The sequence below is a fragment of the Anomaloglossus baeobatrachus genome, chromosome 4, assembly GCF_048569485.1.
Source record: "Anomaloglossus baeobatrachus isolate aAnoBae1 chromosome 4, aAnoBae1.hap1, whole genome shotgun sequence".
Lineage (NCBI taxonomy): Eukaryota > Metazoa > Chordata > Amphibia > Anura > Aromobatidae > Anomaloglossus > Anomaloglossus baeobatrachus.
Genome location: NC_134356.1, coordinates 61,422,265 through 61,443,636, shown reverse-complemented (window position 1 = coordinate 61,443,636; position 21,372 = coordinate 61,422,265). Strand labels below are relative to the sequence as shown.

At 47.1% G+C, this 21,372-nt stretch overlaps 1 protein-coding gene across 1 annotated transcript; it reads left to right on the top strand.

Annotated features, from left to right (window-relative positions):
• The first annotated feature begins 106 nt into the window (after positions 1-106).
• On the top strand, positions 107-18,625 carry SQSTM1 (sequestosome 1). Its single transcript, XM_075344380.1, has 8 exons — positions 107-422; positions 2,447-2,542; positions 9,710-9,924; positions 10,028-10,190; positions 11,347-11,442; positions 12,013-12,239; positions 12,368-12,566; positions 15,501-18,625. Exons 1-8 carry the CDS (start codon positions 236-238, stop codon positions 15,656-15,658), a joined length of 1,341 nt encoding a protein of 446 aa, XP_075200495.1. The 5' UTR covers positions 107-235; the 3' UTR covers positions 15,659-18,625.
• Positions 18,626-21,372: the final 2,747 nt, after the last annotated feature.

The window sequence follows — 21,372 nt, the reverse complement described above, 5'->3', positions numbered from 1 at the left end:
GTTTTGTTTCAGTCAATCTAATGTAGGCAAACAAATAACAAGGCGTGGCTAGTATCAGGGGGAGGAGCTGAGTGGCTCAGCTGGTGGGCGGGGAATTTCCCGGGATCGTGTTTATCTACAGGAGGCTGCGGTATCCGGACACAGTCACAGGACAGAGCGGACGCTGCGTGCACAGAGCTGCGAATTACTGCTGCGACACTGCACATCCGGGAAGAAGCAGCGCGCACCTGCCGCCATGCCAGTCACAGTGAAGGCGTACCTGCTGGGCAAAGATGAGAGCCACAGGGAGATCCGGCGCTTCACCATCCCGCTGGGCAAGGGCAAGTCTGCGGGCCAGACCCCCGGCTGCGAGCTGCTCACCAGCAAGGTGACCGAGGTCTTCCAGGGCCTGAGAGGGGGCTCCTTCCAGATGTTCTACAGAGGTGAGCCCCAAATACTCATCAGATTGTCCCTGGCGTCATTCTTCTTAATCGGTGCTACTCCCAGCCACAGGAGTCACTATATCTGCATTCTATGTTATTCTTCCCGAAGTACATGCAGAAGAAACCAACAATATGTATAGATTCCCAGTGTCAGCTGGAGGCATACACACTAGTGCCCCCCACATAGTAGTGCCTACAGGGGCAAGATCTGCCCTTCCCCCTTGAACCCCCACTGGTCTGGTGGTCTCACTTCCCAATTTACCCCCCCCCCACCGTTCGTCACCCCTCTAGGTTGATCTGGTGCGTGTCTCCCTTTCCCTGGTGTTACCATAACATGCCCCCACCCCCCTTTTTTTTGATCTGGTGCTGGCCTCACGTCCCACCAACCCCCTGCTTGTTCAAGTGATGTTCCCAAACCCCCCCCCCCATCATCTCGATCCGGTGATTGCCTCACTTCCTAACTATTACTACCCACATCCCCTCCCCCCCCCCCCCCCCCCCACCCTCACGGGCTTAATCAGGTGCGGATGGAATCACCCCCGGTCCACTCTGGTGTGGGTCGTCCCCAGCTTGATCCAGTGCTGGTTGCCCCCACCCTGGTCCAATCTGGTGTCCGTTGACTCCAGCTTGATCCGGTGCTGGATGAACCTTCCCCTCGCCCGCTCTGGAGTGGGTTAACCCCAGGTGGATCCGGTGCGCTTGTAACCCCCCCCCCTTCTGTGGTGCTGACCCCTATAGGCAGGCGTGTTACATTGGCTTCTTCTTTCCTGGCCGGTGCTCCAGGCTTCCTGGCATGCGTTGGCACTGCGCCTTTGCTCTTGGGGACAGTTTTCCGATGTAAAAAGTCCATTCTCAGCAAGAGTTGTTTTTTTTCATCTTATTTTTCCTCGAGCTGAGATGTGACGTGTGTCTGGAGGAATGTGCCCTCTGTGACCAGTGTGTAATTTGGCAAAGGAGGAGTCAGTGGAGCGTTGTAGGGTAAAGGTGATTGTGGAGGCCGCTGTGGGGAGCGGGTCCTGTGACAGGTCTAGACCATTTCTCCCCTTAGGCCCTGGTCACACCTGAGTCAGGGAAGTGTTTCTCCAATTTCCTGCACGAGAGGAAAGTAAACGTCACCGAAGTCACTATAATGGGGTCTGTCTGGTTCTCATTATATTTAATACCATTTTACCAAGACAAAAGCTACGACGCTTCATAGTGAAGAATGCACAGGAGTCAATTACAACCAATTTATGTTTTTTCCATATTTGCAGATCCCCAATTGTCTGCCAGGGCATTAACTAGAGTAGATAGTGCTAGAATGACGCCAGCACCTGGCATAGTGTACGTGGCCCCCAGCATTAGGCCACGTCTTGGCCACGTTTCTGCAATGTGGTAAGCTCATTAGTGCAGCCCTGATCCTGCTGGAAAATATAATGGCCGTCCAGTAATGGATATAACCCACTTCACCTTTCACATGCTTGTTCTGGAGACAGAATTTGGCAGCTGGTCTGTGCTTGGTATTAGCTAAGGAATGCTGTATAACCAGTGGTTAGATGGGAGATACTCCAGCGCGTTCCTTGCCAGGATGCCCTCCGCTCCATCCCAAATATATATATTCGGAATATAATAATCCACCGCCCTTGTATCCGCACTGGCCAGAATGCAGATCTGTTTAGCTTCCGGCTGCTAAGCAACAAGGAAAAAATATTCAATTTAAATTATTTGTTTATAAATAAAAAATTTCAAATAATAACTGACACTGGAGGGAACGATGGCTTCCTTGATATGAGCCTCCAAAGGCAATTACCAGTCTTGCGGCGCTCCTGCTACCAATGGTGGAAGATATTGGATGATTTTCGGTCATATGACTGGACCAATATACAAATAAAGAGATATTTTATTTGTACATTAAAATATGGTTAATTATAAAATGCGTTTCGGCTCGGATGTTTTATCCTTCAGCCTTCTTCAGGTATAATTGAGAGCTTATTATTCACTGTATATTAATTAACCACCCACATTTATTTTTATTTATTTTCCAGATGAAGAGGGAGATCTTGTTGCTTTCTCCACTGATGAAGAACTGAACATGGGCCTGGAAATGATCAATGATGGCGTTTTCCGACTGTACATTAAAGGTAGGTGTTGCCTCATGTATAAAGTACAAGGCTAATATCATTCATGGGTATTTCTGGGTGGAATATTCGGCTTAAAACTAATTACACGGCTCATATAATTGGCTTATTACACATCTGTGTTATATTGATCTGGAATACCATAGCAATCCATTTGCTCACTCGCTGATTTGATATGAAATTTTTTTTTCGCAAAGATTGTAGCATCGGAAAAAAAAAAATAAGTGACAGGATTCATCTCATCCCTGGAAGGGGTTAACACCGCGCTGCCATGAGATGAAATATGGATGAGGCCAGACTCCTGGAAATGTGATTATCAATGCGTTTCAGAGTGCCATCACTCCTTCATCAGGACACATCACAGTGCACCACCTGACTGAGTGATGGCACTCTGAAACTCCTTGACAATAAATCATATTTCATCTTGCAGCAGTGCGGTGTTAACCCCTTCCTCTCCACTTCCGCAATACTCAAACGTGGGGCTGCTAGACCAGTTTCATGTGTTTGCAGGAGTTGGGACTGTCACAACCCCGTCACGAGAGCAAACAACCATTGTCTTTCTGTATCTCTTACTTAGGTAAGACCCTATTTGGGCTATTTTTATTCCCAGTTCCTAAATCCTGATTCATCTCATGGCATATTGCAATGTAGTCTCAACGTGTTAGGTAATTCAACACCTAGGCTAGGTAATAATGAGAAGTCAGTACAACACTGTGTACACTATGTAATTGGGTGACTAATGGCATATCGGCCCATTTTTGCAGTGAATTGGTGGTAAGGGATCGATCATTGCATTACTATGGTGTTTGACATTAGAGAAAGTTGTAAAATCTATATATATATTTCGTATAAAGTGATGATCAACGTGGCCGCCATTTAAAAAAAAAAATAAATAAATATTATATATATATATTTCTTTGTCGCTCCATTGGGAGATCCAGACAATTGGGTGTATAGCTTCTGCCTCCGGAGGCCACACAAAGTATTACACTCAAAAGTGTAACCCCTCCCCTCTGCCTATACACCCCCCCCCCCCCGTGCCTCACGGGCTCTTCAGTTTTATGCTTTGTGTGGAAGGAGGCACACATCCACTCATGCATTCCCATTTTAGTCAGCAGCAGCTGCTGATGTTATCGGTTGGAAGAAAAGAGGGCTCCCATGGGGCCCCCGGCATGCTCCCTTCTCACCCCACTACGTCGGCGGTGCTGTTAAGGTTGAGGTACCCATTGCGGGTACGACGGCCGGAGCCTCATGCCGTATTTCCTTCACCATCCCTTGGGGGCTTTGGGAGAAGTGGGATCCTGAGCGGTCATCCAGGTACTGGGACCGTGCTCCCTCCGCAGCCCCTGTGTGGAATCTGCCGGACCGGAGTATTTTCTTCATCAGGGACCGGGCCCTGCATCTGTCAGGTACTCTGTGTCCCCATGGGGACGGTTCATGGAGCGCCTGGCGTCGGCAGTGAGGGCCGGAGCATCCTGTATGCTTCCTCCCCCCTCTTTGATCACAATAGGGACCCCAGATTCCCGCACTTTTTCCTGGTGCCGCCCACCGCTCCACTACCCCTCTGAGAGCTCCAGCAGCCATTTTTTTTCAGACATTCTGCGCTGGAGAATCATCAGGAAAGAGCTCTTCACCGCTGGGAGACCTGGAGCAGGGAATCTGGAGGACACACACGCCGCTTTTTAGCGGTCGGTAAGCCACACCGGTCATCCGGTGCTGGTCCCCCTGGGTTGCCTGAATAGATACGTAATATATATATATATATATATATATAATACGTATCTGTTCGGCCGGGCTGTATACTCTTCCCTTATACCCTCTGTGATCACTCTCCTGGGACACAACAGCATGTCGTCCACAAGGAGCAAGAGCGCTAAAGCAAAGGATTTCTTTGCGACCTGTACCTCTTGTGGGGCTATGTTGCCTGCGGGTTCCACCTACCCTCACTGTGAGCAATGCTCGACCCCTGTTACACTGACTCAGCCGGAGCCGCGACCACGTGTGGGCCCCTCGGCTCAGGTAGACCCCCATGCTACCACTGTCCAGGCGGCAGGGACAGAGTTTGCAGTTTTTACTGAGAAGCTCTCTGAGTCACTTTCACAATCCATGGCTAAGTCTATGGACAAATGGTCTGCCAAGCTGCTAGAAGCCTTTGCAGTCCAGACCGGTCCTTACACAGACCCAGGACACTGTTGGATCGGCGCCTCCAGGTCCCTCTCGGTCCACGCCGCAGCGCGCTCCCGGGGTGGGCTCTATGTTTCACGTGGAGGACTCCTCCACGGACCACAGCCCCAGACCAGCTAAGCGGGCCCGCTTGGAATCCTCAGCTTCATCACGCTGCTCAGGTTCCCGGCTGGAGGACTCGCTGGAGGACGAGGCGGAGGTCGCAGCTCAGGGCTCTGACCATGACGTTGCCCTCAACCTTGATACACCTGAAGGGGACGCCTTAGTAAATGATCTTATCTCGTCCATCAACCAGGTGTTAGATCTATCTCCCCCGCCTCCACCTATAGAGGAGTCGGCTTCTCAGCAGGAGAAACACCAGTTTCGGTTCCCCAAACGTACACGGAGTGCGTTTTTCGACCACTCTAACTTCAAGGATGCTGTCCAGAAACCCAGAGCGGTTCCGGACAAGCGCTTTACTAAGCGCCTTGCTGACACACGTTACCGCTTCCCCTCTGACGTAGTTAAGGGTTGGGCTCGGTGTCCCAAGGTGGATCCTCCAGTCTCTAGATTGGCGGCTAGATCTGTGGTATCGGTTGCAGATGGCTCATCGCTAAAAGATGCCACTGACAGGCAGATAGAGCTCCTGGTGAAATCCATCTATGAAGCCACGGGCGCGTCCTTTGCCCCGGCTTTTGCAGCTGTGTGGGCACTCCAAGCTATCTCGGCTTGTCTAACCGAGATTAATGTGGTCACACGTACTTCTGCTCCGCAGGTTGCGTCTTTGACTTCTCAGGCGTCGGCGTTTTCTTCATACGCCATGAATGCAGTCCTAGACTCTGCTAGCCGTACAGCGGTGGCATCCGCTAATTCGGTGGCAGTCCGCAGAGCCATGTGGCTGCGCGAATGGAAGGCAGACTCGGCTTCCAAGAGATTCCTAACCGGTTTGCCGTTTTCTGGCGACCGATTGTTTGGAGAACGATTGGATGAGATTATTAAAGAATCCAAGGGAAAGGACTCCTCCTTACCTCAGTCCAGGCCGAAGCGACCTCAGCAACGTAAGATACAATCGAGGTTTCGGTCCTTTCGCCCCTCCGCCAAGTCCCAATCCTCTTCGTCCAATAGGCCGGAGAAAGGTCAGAGGAACTCCTACGCGTGGCGGTCTAAGTCACGCCCCCAAAAGGCTGCCGGAGGCACTGCCTCCAAGGCGGCCTCCTCATGACTCTTGGCATCCCCGAACCGCATCCTCGGTCGGTGGCAGGCTCTCCCGCTTTTGCGACACCTGGCGGCCACATGTTCAAGACCGATGGGTGAGAGACATTCTGTCTCACGGTTACAGGATAGAGTTCACCTCTCGTCCTCCAACTCGTTTCTTCACAACCTCCCCCCCCCCCCCCCCCCTGCTCGGGCCGACGCACTTCTTCAGGCAGTGGCCGCTCTGAAGACAGAAGGAGTTGTGATTCCCGTCCCCCCTCAGGAACAGGGGCGCGGCTTTTACTCCAACTTGTTCGTGGTGCCAAAGGACGGTTCATTCCGTCCCGTTCTGGACCTCAAACTGCTCAACAGACATGTGAGAACCAGACGGTTCAGGATGGAATCTCTCCGCTAGGTCATCGCTTCGATGTCACAGGGAGACTTTCTCGCATCGATCGACATCAAAGATGCTTATCTCCATGTACCGATCGCACCCGAGCATCAACGCTTCTTGCGTTTCGCCATAGGGGACGAACACCTTCAGTTCGTGGCATTGCCTTTCGGCTTGGCGACAGCCCCACGGGTTTTCACCAAAGTCATGGCATCCGTTGTGGCGGTCCTACATTCCCAAGGCCACTCGGTGATTCCCTACTTAGACGATCTCCTAGTCAGGGCACCGTCTCGGGAGGCGTGTCAACACAGCCTTACCATCGCTCTGGAGACTCTCCAGCAGTTCGGGTGGATCATCAACTTTCCAAAATCCAAGTTGACACCGACCCAGTCATTGACCTACCTCGGGATGGAGTTTCATACCCAGTCAGCGGTAGTCAAGCTACCACTGGACAAACAGCTTTCTCTGCAAGCAGGGGTGCAATCTCTTCTTCAGAGTCAGTCACACCCATTGAGGCGCCTCATGCACTTCCTAGGGAAGATGGTGGCAGCGATGGAGGCAGTGCCCTTCGCGCAATTTCATCTACGCCCACTCCAATGGGACATTCTCCACAAGTGGGACAAGAGATCGACTTCCCTCGACAAGAATGTCTCTCTTTCCCTGGCAACCAAGACGTCTCTTCAGTGGTGGCTTCTTCCCACTTCTCTATCGCAGGGAAAATCCTTCCTGCCCCCAACCTGGGCTGTGGTCACCACGGACGCGAGCCTGTCAGGGTGGGGAGCAGTGTTTCTCCACCACAGGGCTCAGGGGACCTGGACTCCGAGGGAGTCTTCCCTTCAGATCAATGTTCTGGAGATAAGGGCAGTGTATCTAGCCCTATTGGCGTTCCATCAGTGGCTGGAGGGCAGGCAGATCCGTATCCAGTCGGACAACGCCACTGCAGTCGCCTACATCAATCACCAGGGCGGCACTCGCAGTCGTCAAGCCTTCCAGGAAGTACGGCGAATTCTGCAGTGGGTGGAAGCCACAGCATCCACCATCTCTGCAGTTCACATACCGGGAGTAGAAAACTGGGAAGCAGTTTTTTTTCTCAGTCGTCAGGGCATGGACGCGGGGGAATGGTCTCTGCAGGCCCTTCCAGACCGCACAGACTTGCTGTCACAAGGGCCGTTTTTCCATCTGAATTCTGCGGCCCTCAACCTGACTGTGTGGCCATTGAGTCCTGGCTCCTAGCATTGTCAGGGTTATCTCAGGATGTCATTGCCACTATGAGACAAGCCAGGAAACCAACGTTCGCCAAGATCTATTACAGGACTTGGCGGATATTCTTGTCCTGGTGCTCTGTGAATGGGTTTACTCCCTGGCCTTTTGCCTTACCCATTTTTCTTTCCTTCCTTCAATCTGGAATGGACAAAGGTTTGTCACTAAGCTCTCTCAAGGGACAAGTATCGGCGCTCTCAGTATTTTTTCAAAGGCGCCTGGCCAGGCTCCCGCAGGTCCGCACGTTCCTGCAAGGAGTATGCCACATAGTCCCACCTTACAAGCGCCCACTAGAGCCCTGGGACCTTAACAGGGTGCTAACGGCTCTTCAGAAACCACCTTTCGAGCCGCTGCGAGATGTCTCCTTATCACGTCTTTCGCAGAAGGTGGCATTTCTAGTGGCAGTCACATCACTCCGAAGAGTGTCGGATCTTGCAGCGCTGTCATGCAAAGCCCCCTTCCTGGTTTTTCACCAGGATAAGGTGGTTCTGCGTCCTGTTCCGGAATTTCTCCCTAAGGTGGTATCTCCTTTTCATCTCAATCAGGATATCACCTTACCTTCTTTTTGCCCTAATCCAATTCACCGATGTGAAAATGATTTGCACTCATTAGATCTAGTGAGAGCACTCCGGTACTACGTGTCTCGCACAGCGCCCTTGCGCCGTTCAGATGCACTCTTTGTACTTGTCGCCGGTCAGCGTAAGGGTTCGCAGGCTTCAAAGTCAACCTTGGCTCGGTGGATCAAGGAACCGATTCTTGAAGCTTACCGTTCTTCGGGGCTTCCGCTTCCTTCGGGGCTGAAAGCCCATTCTACCAGAGCCGTGGGTGCGTCCTGGGCATTGCGGCACCGGGCGACGGCTCAGCAGGTGTGTCAGGCAGCTACCTGGTCTAGCCTGCACACTTTCACGAAACACTATCAGGTGCATACCTATGCTTCGGCAGATGCCAGTCTAGGTAGGCGAGTCCTTCAGGCGGCGGTGGCCCACCTGTAAGATGGAGCCGTGTCGGCTCTATTTATCGAGGTATTCTTTTACCCACCCAGGGACTGCTTTTGGACGTCCCAATTGTCTGGGTATCCCAATGGAGCGACAAAGAAGGGAATTTTGTTTACTTACCGTAAATTCCTTTTCTTCTAGCTCCAATTGGGAGACCCAGCACCCGCCCCTGTTCCCTTCGGGCTGTTGTTCTTTTGTGTACACATGTTGTTCATGTTCAAGTGTTTCTTTGGTTCATGGTTTCAGTTCTCCGAACATCCTTCGGATTGAATTTACCTTAGACCAATTTATAAGTTTCCTCCTTCCTGCTCTTGCACCAAAACTGAGGAGCCCGTGAGGCACGGGAGGGTGTATAGGCAGAGGGGAGGGGTTACACTTTTGAGTGTAATACTTTGTGTGGCCTCCGGAGGCAGAAGCTATACACCCAATTGTCTGGGTCTCCCAATTGGAGCTAGAAGAAAAGGAATTTACGGTAAGTAAACAAAATTCCCTTCATTTATTTATTTACTTTTTTAAATGGCGGCTATGTTGATCATCACTTTATACGAAGTAATTTTGGAATAGAAACTTGGCTCTTGCTTTTTTTATAGGGCTGTTGTCAGCAACAGGCAGCGCTTCTAAGTCAGAATATTGGGTCCAAAGTAATTAGGATACATTTGCTCAATGATTATTTCAAGGGGTATCCCCAATATTAAAGTTATCACTCATCCAAACTTGGAGATCATTAGGGGTCCAAATGACAGAACCATGCTGATCCTGATAACAGGAGTCCAAAAGGCGCCTGCTGAAACAGATCAGTGACTGTGGGTGACGGCCATCACTCAATTTGTTTTCTTTGGCACTGCTGGAGATGACAAAGTTCAGCGCTCGACTTTATTCCATAGTTTTATAGTAGCATGTGCTGCCAGCCCTGAATTTCATGGGGCTTTTTATAGCCCAACTCTAAAGATCGCCAGCCCAGCAGCTGTACCTTACCCTTCAGATGGGGTATAACAGTGTGCGGCAGAGGGGCCCACTGTGGTAACTGTTGCTAAAGCGCCATGTACACCTGAAGCCGATCGTACTCTTAATTCTGTGATTAAAAAGGAGTGAATTCTCACTTGTGACATGTCTCAGGTCTCCAAATCTCTGCTGTATTCACCTCATTTCATTTTTTGTCTTTCCCAGAAAAGAGAGAATGCAAGCGAGAACACCGCGCTCAGTGTGGACCAGAGACCCCCCAGAACCTGGTGCACCCCAACGTGACCTGTGACGGGTGCGATGGTCCTGTTGTGGGGAACAGGTACAAATGCCTGACATGCCCTGACTACGACCTGTGCAGCACCTGCGAGGGCAAAGGAATCCACAAGGAGCACAACATGATCATGTTTCCGACTCCCATTGTAAGGAGCTCTTCTCAATGCATTTATATCCCATATCTAATATTACATTTGTATAGATGTGAAAAATGTCTGTTATGCACTGATCATGTATTCTTTTATCCAGCCCTTTCCTCATGGCCGCTGGATGCGCAAGATGCGCCACCATGGGATGCCACCATTTCCATGGATGCACGGCTGGGGCTTCCCTGGCAGAGGACATCCCTGTCATAACGCTCAGCAGCCACAAGGATGCGCTGCCGCAACTAATCCCACCACTGCCCCTGAAGGTAATGAAACAATATTTCTATTATATATTGTACTATTTTATATTTTTATTATATAATAATTTTTTTAAATTAAGTATTGGGGCATCCTACTCTTGATGCTGTCTTTATAGCTCATTTGCAGTTTCTCGGATTAAATCAACACAACCACAAACGTGTTTTTTTTTAAGGGGGGGATCTGTCATATATAGCGCCCATAACCCCCCCCCTCCCCACTAGATTTTACATACAGATATAGGGATAATCTATTGGCAAATAGTGTTTAAACCCTGTGTAGCCGGCTTAGAAAATGAAGTTTGCTCCCTGCAGCCGCTGCTGGCCTCCAGTCATTGGGGTGTAGGGCTGTGAGTCCCCAGGTACTGTACAGTGAGCACACTGTCATCATTACCTGACATTTTGATTGACAGGCTGCCCTGCAGTGAGTGTGTGCAGAGCTAGCTGTCAAAGTCCCGTAGCGTGATTACATTGCACTAATTGTGTGATCTGCACCTCCCCAATGACTAAAGGCATTGGGGAGGCTATAGTTTTATTTTCTTCCTGTAGCCACTGAAATGTTTAAACTACATTTTACCTGAAGACTACCCTAATATCTGCCACTAAATGGCATTTCTGGGCATGACAATTTCCCTTTACAGTTGTTGTTTTGTGTGTGGTGTGTGTGTTTTTTTTGTTTTTTTTTTTGTTTTGTTTTTTTTTTATCTCCCGTCACCAGATTGTTGCCACCTAATCTGAGAGCAGCATAATGTAGGGGCAGAGATTCTGATTCCAGGGATGTCACTTGCTGAGCTGCATAGTGTAGTTTTGATAAAATCACTGTTTAATCAGCAGTAGATTATCATTACAGGACTACTTGGCGCATGCTGCAGGTAGTCCAGCATACTCATGAGCTCTGTATAACTGCTGGATTTGCAGCAGAGAAAACATTAATTTTATCAAAATGACATCAAACAGCTCAGTAAGTGACACATCGCTGGAATTGGGGTCTCTGTCTCTACATTATGATGCTCTCAGATGGGGGAGAAAAAAAAGCTGGTGACAGATTCCCTCTAAGAGTCATCACTGTTATTCATATTGGGGGCAAGTAACAAACAGTTTGCTACATTTCCGAGCCTTGTTTTCAAATCTGAGACTTTTTTCTTATTTTCCTCTCCAATCTAAGGTGATTCTGGCAATCCCTCACAGCCGTGCAGCGATCCGAATGTCGCCTTTTTGCAAAATGTTGGAGAGAGTGTGGCTGCCATGCTGAGCCCCCTGGGTAGGTCTATGTTACGGTCTGTCCTATCAATTCATATACAGAAAGGTTCATTTTAAATCATACGTGTGTGTGTGTGTATATGTATGTATGTATGTATATATGTGTATGTATGTATGTATGTATGTGTATATATATATATATATACATACATACATACATACATACATACATACATACATACATACATACATACATACATACATACATTTAAATGAAAAAGAAAAGCAAAACTCTGTGCCCACAACCCTACCAAGTGATTACTGCTTTTGGTGCACATACCTCGCTCTATTTCTAATATGCCAAGAAACTGTTCACATTCTCATGGACTTTAAATTGCCATCTACTTTTATTGAGCTAGTGGTATCCATCAGCATTCTTCCAGCACTATAGGTGCTAGAACTTAATTTTTCTCTCTTCCAAACATGTATTGTCTTATCATTTTCCAATGGCTTGCTGCAGACTGAAAGCCCACCTTTTTTGTTATGGCAGTATGCAGTTTGTGCTCGCCTCTGTGCTTCATGACGGATGTTTGTATGTGTAAAGGTCTTTCTAATTCTTTGACCCTTGCAGGGATTGATGTGGACATTGATGTGGAACATGGAGGAAAGCGCAGTAAGGTTTCAACTTCACAACCTGATTCTGAAGATAAAGAGTCTCAACCAAGCAGCACATCCTCTCCCCAAAATTCCCAGAGTGGCAACAGCAGATCTGAAGAGGGCGCTGCTCCCATGGACACAGATACCATTGCTAAACAGATGGCAGACGTACATTTGAATGGAAACATACAGCCGAGCAATGTGAGTACCAGTGTGACAGCAAAAGATGGCACATGTGCCCTGTATGTCTATAGTAAAGTGCCTGATCTTAGAGGATTGGCAAAAATCGTTTAGTATAATACATATTTGTAATTTTGCATGCTTTGCAGGAACAAGGTGAACACAGCGGCAGCGCTTCAGGGGGTGATGATGACTGGACCCACGTGTCCCCGAAAGAAGTAGATCCATCCACCGGTGAGCTGCAGTCTCTTCTGGATACAGACATCCCGAGTGCCTTAGATCCACTAAGGGCAACACTTGCACCCACAGGTCTACGAGAAGCTGCGCTCTACCCACATCTCCCAGCAGGTAACTGGACATTGTTGACTTAACTTTTTTTTTTTTTTCTTTGATATGAGGGTATGATTAAAAAAGGTTAAAAAGTGTAATATAATATATTTCTACTATTTATTTCCCTCCTCTGCTAAACCAGTTGCTCTTCCAGATTGGTTTGTGTTCAAAACACTGCACATAGAGGTGCACTTTTTTTTTTTTTTTTTTTTTTTACAATTAATGTTGAGGTCGCACAGTGTAGAACTATCCATTATCCATTTAAAAGGGCGTCTGTTAGAAAAAAAGACTGTTCCAACCAAGCCCGGGTGACCGCTGCTCCCTTCTTGTGACCATAGTTCCATGCACCTTTCCAACTACTTGTTTACCAGCTCTTTACACCCTTCTCTGCCTCTATAGCCATTACTATCAATCGAAATAGTGGTACAGAGATGGATGAAAAATAAGAAGGCGAAAAGATGCACTGAACTTTTTGACCTCCGCACCTGTGCTTGGTTTGAACAGTCATTTCTTTTTCGCTCCTAATTGGGAGACCCAGACAATTGGGTGTATAGCTATTGCCTCTGGAGGCCACACAAAGTATTACACTTAAAAGTGTAAGGCCCCTCCCCTTCTGGCTATACACCCCCAGTGGGATCACTGGCTCACCAGTTTTGTGCTTTGTGCGAAGGAGGCCTTGTCGCTGGTCGGCGTAAACAGTCGCAAGCTTCCAAATCCACCCTTGCTCGGGGGATCGAGGAACCAATTCTTGAAACCTACAGTTCTACTGGGCTTCTGGTTCTCTCAAGGCCGAAGGCCCATTCTACCAGAGCCGTGGGTGCATCCTGGACATTACGGCACCAGGCTACGGCTCAGCAGGTGTGTCAGGCATCTACCTGATTGGGTCTGCATACTTTTACCAAGCATTTTCAGGTGCATACCTACGCTTCGGCAGACGCCAGCCTAGGTAGATAAGTCCTTCAGGCGGCAATTGCCCACCTGTAGGAAAGGGCTGTTTGACGGCCCTATCACGAGGTATTCTTTTACCCACCCAGGGACTGCTTTTGGACGTCCCAATTGTCTGGGTCTCCCAATTAGGAGCGAAAAAGAAGAAGGGAATTTTGTTTACTTACCGTAAATTCCTTTTCTTCTAGCTCCAATTGGGAGACCCAGCACCCGCCCTGTTTTCTCTGGGTTTTTTTTCTGTTTTTTCGGGTACACATGTTGTTCATGTGGTATGGTTCAGTTCTCCGATGCTTCCTCGGATTGAATTGGTCTTTAAACCAGTTATTGGCTTTCCTCCTTCTTGCTTTGGCACTAAAACTGGTGAGCCAGTGATCCCACTGGGGGTGTATAGCCAGAAGGGGAGGGGCCTTACACTTTTAAGTGTAATACTTTGTGTGGCCTCCAGAGGCAATAGCTATACACCCAATTGGCTGGGTCTCCCAATTGGAGCTAGAAGAAAAGGAATTTACGGTAAGTAAACAAAATTCCCTTCTTTGTGGTAACCGTCCTTTAAGGAAGCCTTTTGGCTGTACCATTTGTAGGACATTCATTTAGTCAGACACATGGGTTCAATGATAAAACCCATGTATCGTAGAAGGAGAGAGGACAAGCTGGTTTAGATATTTATCCAGCTCTGGGAAGTTTATTGAAAGTGTATGGCACTGATGAAGATGGATCTGTCATTATCTATTTTCATTGCCAGAGGCTAGGGCACATATGCAACTTGCCTTTGACACATGCTGACCTAAGCCTTGTGGCTAGGGAAGAAAGGTGGCACACGTTCCTTGATCAGCTGCTGTATGGTCCATTGTAGCATTTTAAATCCTATAAAAACTGGCTTCCCCATAACTTAATGTCTACCTTCCTGAACCCCCTTCCTAGTATAATGTCCCCCATCCTGGTGGTATATCCACTTCCAGTAATAATGTTCCCTTGTTCTGTTGCTGTTTTCTGACATAAAAAAACCAAACCCATACTTCCCACTTTCATTGACTCCCATGAGGCTCAGTGGTCTTTTCTATAGGTGACGACAGTATAACGACTATGGACAAAACATGATGTTCCTGCCATGTACCTCTGTGACTGGCACGCTGAAATCAGTTGCTGGCCTCTGATTGGTTGGTGCCGTGTATTGCTCTGCAGGAACCTGGCGGGTCTCTGCACTGCAATACATATCAGCTGAATATTTGTCCTCATGTTGAGGACGGCCATTGGATCAAATACTTAACAGGGGATTGTGGGAAATGTTAATTTGCCTTACATGAGCCAGGTTTTTAAATATAACGAAGATGGCTATTGATGACATCATATCCATTAGCATGGATCCACCAGATGATGACCTAGAGACTCCCATCACCATGGATCTGTCCAATGATGTCATAGACATGATGCCCACCAATCAGCTCATGGACTAACACATTGTTCTACCCACTGACCAATGGACACATCAAAGTATGCCCACTGTAGGGCTGACATGGCCCCTTTTTTGATTTTTTTTTTTTTTTTTTTTTTTTTTTTAAATTTGTGTATATATGTATATGTATGTCCTTGAATAAATCTTGTTTCTGGGCCGACCTTGGTTGAGGAAAGATGAATATCCGACTGTGTCGGATTTAATTTTTCAAGCATGCACTCGATCCACACCAATTAGGCCAGGCTTGAGGCAACACGTGACCTATGATTTAAGAGTTTACCCTACCACTCAGACATCCAGTTGAAATAATGTCAGCAGGCTCCCCTCTGGCATGGGCCCAGTCTCTGTGGCGGAGATGGTTAGGCCCCTGGTCTTTTTGATAGACATTGTAATAAAACAGAATATCCTAAAGCTGCACTCTCATAGTAGTTCGGTAATACGGATGGATACTAACAGACGTTCTAGTTCTCAGAATTCTCATTTTGTGTGGAGTAGAGTTCTAGTAATGGATCCTGTGCAGTAATATATATATATCCTATTTTCTTCCTTTCTAGAAGCAGACCCTCGTCTGATTGAGACCCTGTCACAGATGTTGTCCATGGGATTTACAGATGAAGGCGGGTGGCTCACGCGTCTTCTGGAAGCCAAGCAGTACGACATAGGGTCGGCCCTGGACACCATGCAGTCTGTGCGGCACTTTCCTCCCCAATAGACAGTGCACCTCTGTGCTTTTATTATAACTTTGCCTTCTATATGTTCCACTAAATTACTAATATGAGCAATGAATGAATGGATGAACACTGTGGGGAAATCTCATCTACTTGGCGTAAAATATATGAAATATTATGCAGTTGACATTTCTTACTGTCATCTTTTGTCATTGTGATTTTTACTGTGAAGATCATGTTATGGAATAAAGTCTTATTACTGATGTGACACAAGTAAGTTCATGCTTCCTCTGAACCTAGACGAGTGGTCCACAAGCTTTCTTACCTTGAGAGCCACATTCCGCAACGCTAATTGGTTTTGAGTGAAGAAATTGTAAACCCCTCCCCAATCATGTGAAAGCTCTAATATCTAGAGTACCCCTTTATAAAGTTGTGATGGTGAGCATTCTTATTATGGTTGTCACTTCAGTGCCTCTAAAGTAATGTTAAGGGAGGCATAATTTAGGGTGATGCAATCCAAGTTATGAATCTACATCTTAAACCAATCTGCTTCCAAATCATGGGTCATATTTTCTACCTAAAATACACTGGTCTTGTGGATTAATGGCATAGCATGCATGCTAACAAATGACTCCTATGATTTGGAAGCAGACAAGGGTTAAGGTGTAGATGCATAACTTGGATTGCAATACCCTAAACTATGCCCCCCTTAACAGTAACTGTGCCCCTTTTAGATTGGAAATTAAAATGCATTATTACATTTTAATGTGTGGTAACGCCCCAGGAGGGGTGAGGGTTTCCACCATATTGAGGTTTATTGCCATCTGCAATTCATGTCTGACATTGGCACCCTGCTTTACTACAGGATTCTTCTGTATTGCTCTGCTGTGGATGCAGATAGTGCCTTCTGCCTGAACAGACAGCTGTGTTTGAAGTCCCCTGATCTAAACCTATGGATCCTAGGAGTTGGGTTTGCTAATTTCACAGTCACCATTCTTTAAATTAATTTTATAACGGGTATCTGCAGCGCGAGATGCATGTGGCTCGCGAGATGCATGTGGCTCGCGAGATGCATGTGGCTCGCGAGATGCATGTGGCTCGCGAGATGCATGTGGCTCGCGAGATGCATGTGGCTCATGTATATCTTGTAGCTGTAGGTCTAGCAAACACCTATGGAAAATGTCTTCAGATTGTGACTTTTGTAACTAGCTCCCCACACAACAGATCCAGATGCATATAGTGGCCTTAGGGGTTTAGAGATCAATGATCGTAATCTGGAGATAAGATACTGCCGGAGGAGGAGGTGCATGAAGCTGGATGTGGTAATGTCATGGGAGTGAATGAAGGAAGAATAAAGAATCCGGAGTAAGGTGGAATTCCCTGTGTATAGTATTCTGGCTCCGTGCGATTTCGGTGGGAAAGCTTTGGTTCTCATGATACCAGTACTGGGGCTCAGTCACTACGGTTTGGAGAGGATGTGGCTTTTTACCCGCTCTGAGCTGAATATGGCTTTCCAGGGAAGAAAGGTTGGGGACCACTAGTCTAGATTAACATGTTAATCCATAAAGCTGATCTATTCAATATGGTAAAGAGGAAAAAAAAGTCATATATTGTTATATCATGTCAGAGCTCCACTTGCACATAATGATTTTATAGACTTTTTTTGAGTAATCTTCATTCAACTAATTATGTTGCTGACAATGGAAGAGTTTTGCTTTTTCACTTCCATCAGATGTGGCTGATGGGACTTGGGCTTCAAATATGCAGTCAGTAATGTGTCATGGGGAAAAAAAAATCACTGGATTAAATATACAAGTTAACATTAAAACATATCAATGATACTTAAAATTCAATAAAAATGGAATTAATCTTCATATTCCTAATAATAATTCTCTAACATTTAGTGTGTGGTTTTGTTTTTAAACACCTACAAAATTGTCATTGTACTACAAACAAAAGCAAGGCATGAAATAGAAAAACTGAGAATACAGGCAAGCAAAGAGATAAAAACCCCTTTCTATGCTTGTATAATGGGTTGTGTTTAGTATTGCAGCTGAGCACTATTCAAATTGGCTCTGTGCTGCAATACCATATACAACCTGTAATCAGGAGGGCCGCTATGTTTAGAAATCTTTTGAAAAAAAACAAACATGTTTTCTATCGTTGAACACTTTTAAGTCAACATACGATGTGTGTTAAGGCCCAGTCACACTAAACAACTTACCAGCGATCCCAACAACGATACAACCTGATAGGGATCGCTGGTAAGTTGCTAGGAGGTCGCTGGTGAGATGTCACACTAAGCGACGCTCCAGCGATCCCACCAGCAGGGATCGCTGGAGCGTCACTACACGTGGAAGCATGCTGTGCTTGGTAACTAAGGTAAATTTCGGGTAACCAACCCGATATTTACCTTGGTTACCAGCGCTTAGCGCTGGCTCCCTGCACACCTAGCCACAGTACACATCGGGTTAATTACCCAATGTGTACTCCAGCTACGTGTGCTGAGAGTAGGGAGCCGGCACTGACAGCGTGAGAGTGGCGGACGCTGGTAACTAAGGTAAATATCGGGTAACCAAGGAAAGGGCTTCTTGGTTACCCGATATTTACATTGGTTACCAGCGTCCGCGGAAGCCTGTTCACTGCACATTCAGTTGTTGCTATGTCGCTGTCACACACAGCGATGTGTGCTTCACAGCGGGACAGCAACAACTAAAAAATGGCCCAGGACATTCAGCAACAACCAGCGACCTCACAGCAGGGGCCAGGTTGTTGCTGGATGTCACACACAGTGACATCGCTAGCAAGTTGTGCCTCAGCAGCGATGTTGCTTAGTGTGACAGTACCTTTTAGATGCAGTGACGCTCGTTATACAACTTTTGTATGGAAATCTTTCCACATCTTTTTGTCTCCGTATTCTGCGGTGCCCCACAGTGCCAATCTGTATGAGCTGTAATCCTCAATGTGTAATCAAATCTTGCAAATAAACCTTTCACAGAATTACTAAGCGACTTGTGACTGTGGTTGAGTCATTATCTAAGACCGTGATCCTCCTGAAATCATGATGGGAGTTGTAGTTAAAAGGTCCCGTCACACACAATGAGATCGCTGCTGAGTCACAGTTTCTGTGACGTAGCAATGATCTCACCAGCGATCTCATTATGTATGACACGTACCAGCGATCAGGCCCCTGCTGTGAGATCGCTAGTTGTTGCCGAATGGTCCGGACCATTTTCTTCAAAGGTAATGTCCTGCGGGGCAGGACACATCGCTATGTTTGACACCTAACAATGACCTCCTATACAGGTCGCTCATCGTTACTGCATCGTTGGTAAGGTCTGACTGTGTGACATCTCACCAGCGACTTAGAGTACCGTCACACTTTAGCGACGCTCCAGCGATCCGACCTGGTCAGGATCGCTGGTGCGTCGCTACATAGTCGCTGGTGAGCTGTCAATCAGGCAGATCTCACCAGCGTCGCGTGGAAGCGATGCTGCGCTTGGTAACTAAGGTAAATATCGGGTAACCAAGCACTTGGTTACCCGATATTTACCTTGGTTACCAGCGCATACCGCTTAGCGCTGGCTCCCTGCACTCGTAGCCAGAGTACACATCGGGTTAATAAGCAAACCGCTTTGCTTATTTACCCAATGTGTACTTCGGCTACGTGTGCAGGGAGCCGACACTGGCAGCCTGAGAGCGGTGGACGCTAGTAACCAAGGTAAATATCGGGTAACCAAGCAAAGCACTTTGCTTGGTTACCTGATATTTACCTTGGTTACAGCTTACCGCAGGCTGCCAGAAGCCGGCTCCTGCTCCCTGCACATTCAGATCGTTGCTCTCTCGCTGTCAAACACAGCGATGTGTGCTTCACAGCGGGAGAGCAACATCCAAAAAATGAACCAGCACTGTGTGTAACAAGCAGCGATTTCACAGCAGGGGCCAGATCGCTGCTCAGTGTCACACACAGTGAGATCGCTGATTAGGTCACTGGTGCGTCACAAAAACCGTGACTCAGCAGCGATCTCGCTATGTGAGAAGTACCCCTTACCAGCGATCCTTATCAGGTGGCATCGTTTTTGGGATCGCTGGTAAGTTGTTAAATGTGACAGGGGCTTAACTCAACAGATTAGAGACAAGCTTGATCTTAAAAGGGGGAAGTGTCTGATGAAACAACTTATCCTAATTAGACATGCTGGCATATACAATACATACCCCTTCCTTGGCCATCAGCTATTCTGTACACACACACAGGACATGTATGCATGCTCAGTTCTGCTAAGGGTGCATGGATGCACAATAAGGACAATGGGGGTGGGGGGAAAAACACCTTTTGGCAGCTGCTTATCTCCCGTGATACAAGAACTCTCTTCCATATATATTAAACTGTAAGCCATATGTGCACTGGTAATGTCAGCTCCACATCCGCAGGAACAACTTCCCTTCAATAGTAAAGTGCCAACGTATCAATAAGTGAGGAGTGAATATGTTGCAATTGGAATTTGGCGATGAATTTCACAATTTGCATTGAAATTATTTTATCATTTCTCACAACCATAATAGACATTAAAAAAACCCCAATACTCAAACGTCAAAATGTGCATCAACCCGACATCATTGTGTCTTATGAGGATGAGCCTGTGACAGCCCACTGAGGTAGCATCATGACATTTTGGGCACTAGTCAGCATGGGAGGTGCAGAAGACGCCTGAAGAAGAAAGATGCTTAGAATCCAGCAAATCTGTAAACGGCTGCAATTTTTGACACTTTCTAAACTAATTCAATTAGTTTAGACTCCATTTTCTTGTGCTGTGGCTTTAGTCAATTAATTTCTACTCCACTGATTAGGCAATTTTTCTTCATCATAACCCCTTTAATAATTTGTACAATAGTAAATTATTAACTGCACAAAAATTAAAAACTCACATATATAGAACTACACAATGCAGAGAGATATATATATGTACACACAGTATTGCTATACCAGTAAAGAGGGGAAACACAAGATCCTCATAAGTGAAGGAAAAGAAGTAAGTGTTCATTTTTTTAATATAAATGTTAGTAAACATTCTTAGTACATTGGTGATATTATTGCTACCATTGGGTAAAAGGCAAAAACATGCTTTTCTGCTCCTGACTGGCAATGATTGTCCTAAAAATGGCAGCAAAGTGAATAAGCTGCAGAACGTGAAACATAAAACAAGACAACTAATTGAAGATTTAAGCAGTCTCTGGGTGTAGACAGATTTCTGCTGCAGGATTTGAGGGTCTTAGAGCACATACTGTATTTTTCGAATTATAAGACGCACGTTTCCATCCAAAAATTTGTAGCTTACCAAGAGGTGGAGAATGGGTACTGTGCCAACTGCGGGGAGTAGGCGGTGCGTGGTTGGCACTGCAGGCTTCAAATAATGGCGCCCAGAGTCGGCGCATGCACAGATGGAGCTCTCAGCTCAAGAACTAATCTGCGCACGCGCTGCCTCCGGCCCTTTGATCTCCCAGCAGCATACTTAAGAAAAATGGCACCCTGAGGTGGAGCATGCGCAGATGAGATCTCTGCTTGTCATTGAATTGATAGCTCAATCTGCGCACGCGCCGACTCCGGGTGCAATTTCTTTGAAGCCCGCACTGCCAACAAAGCATCTGGGACACCTGCAGCATTGCCCTACTCTAGCACCGCCCCTGGCTCCTGTGACCCCGCTACACCACCGCTAATCCCCGCCTAACTGTCCCTGCATCTAGTAGCTTATATTAGGAG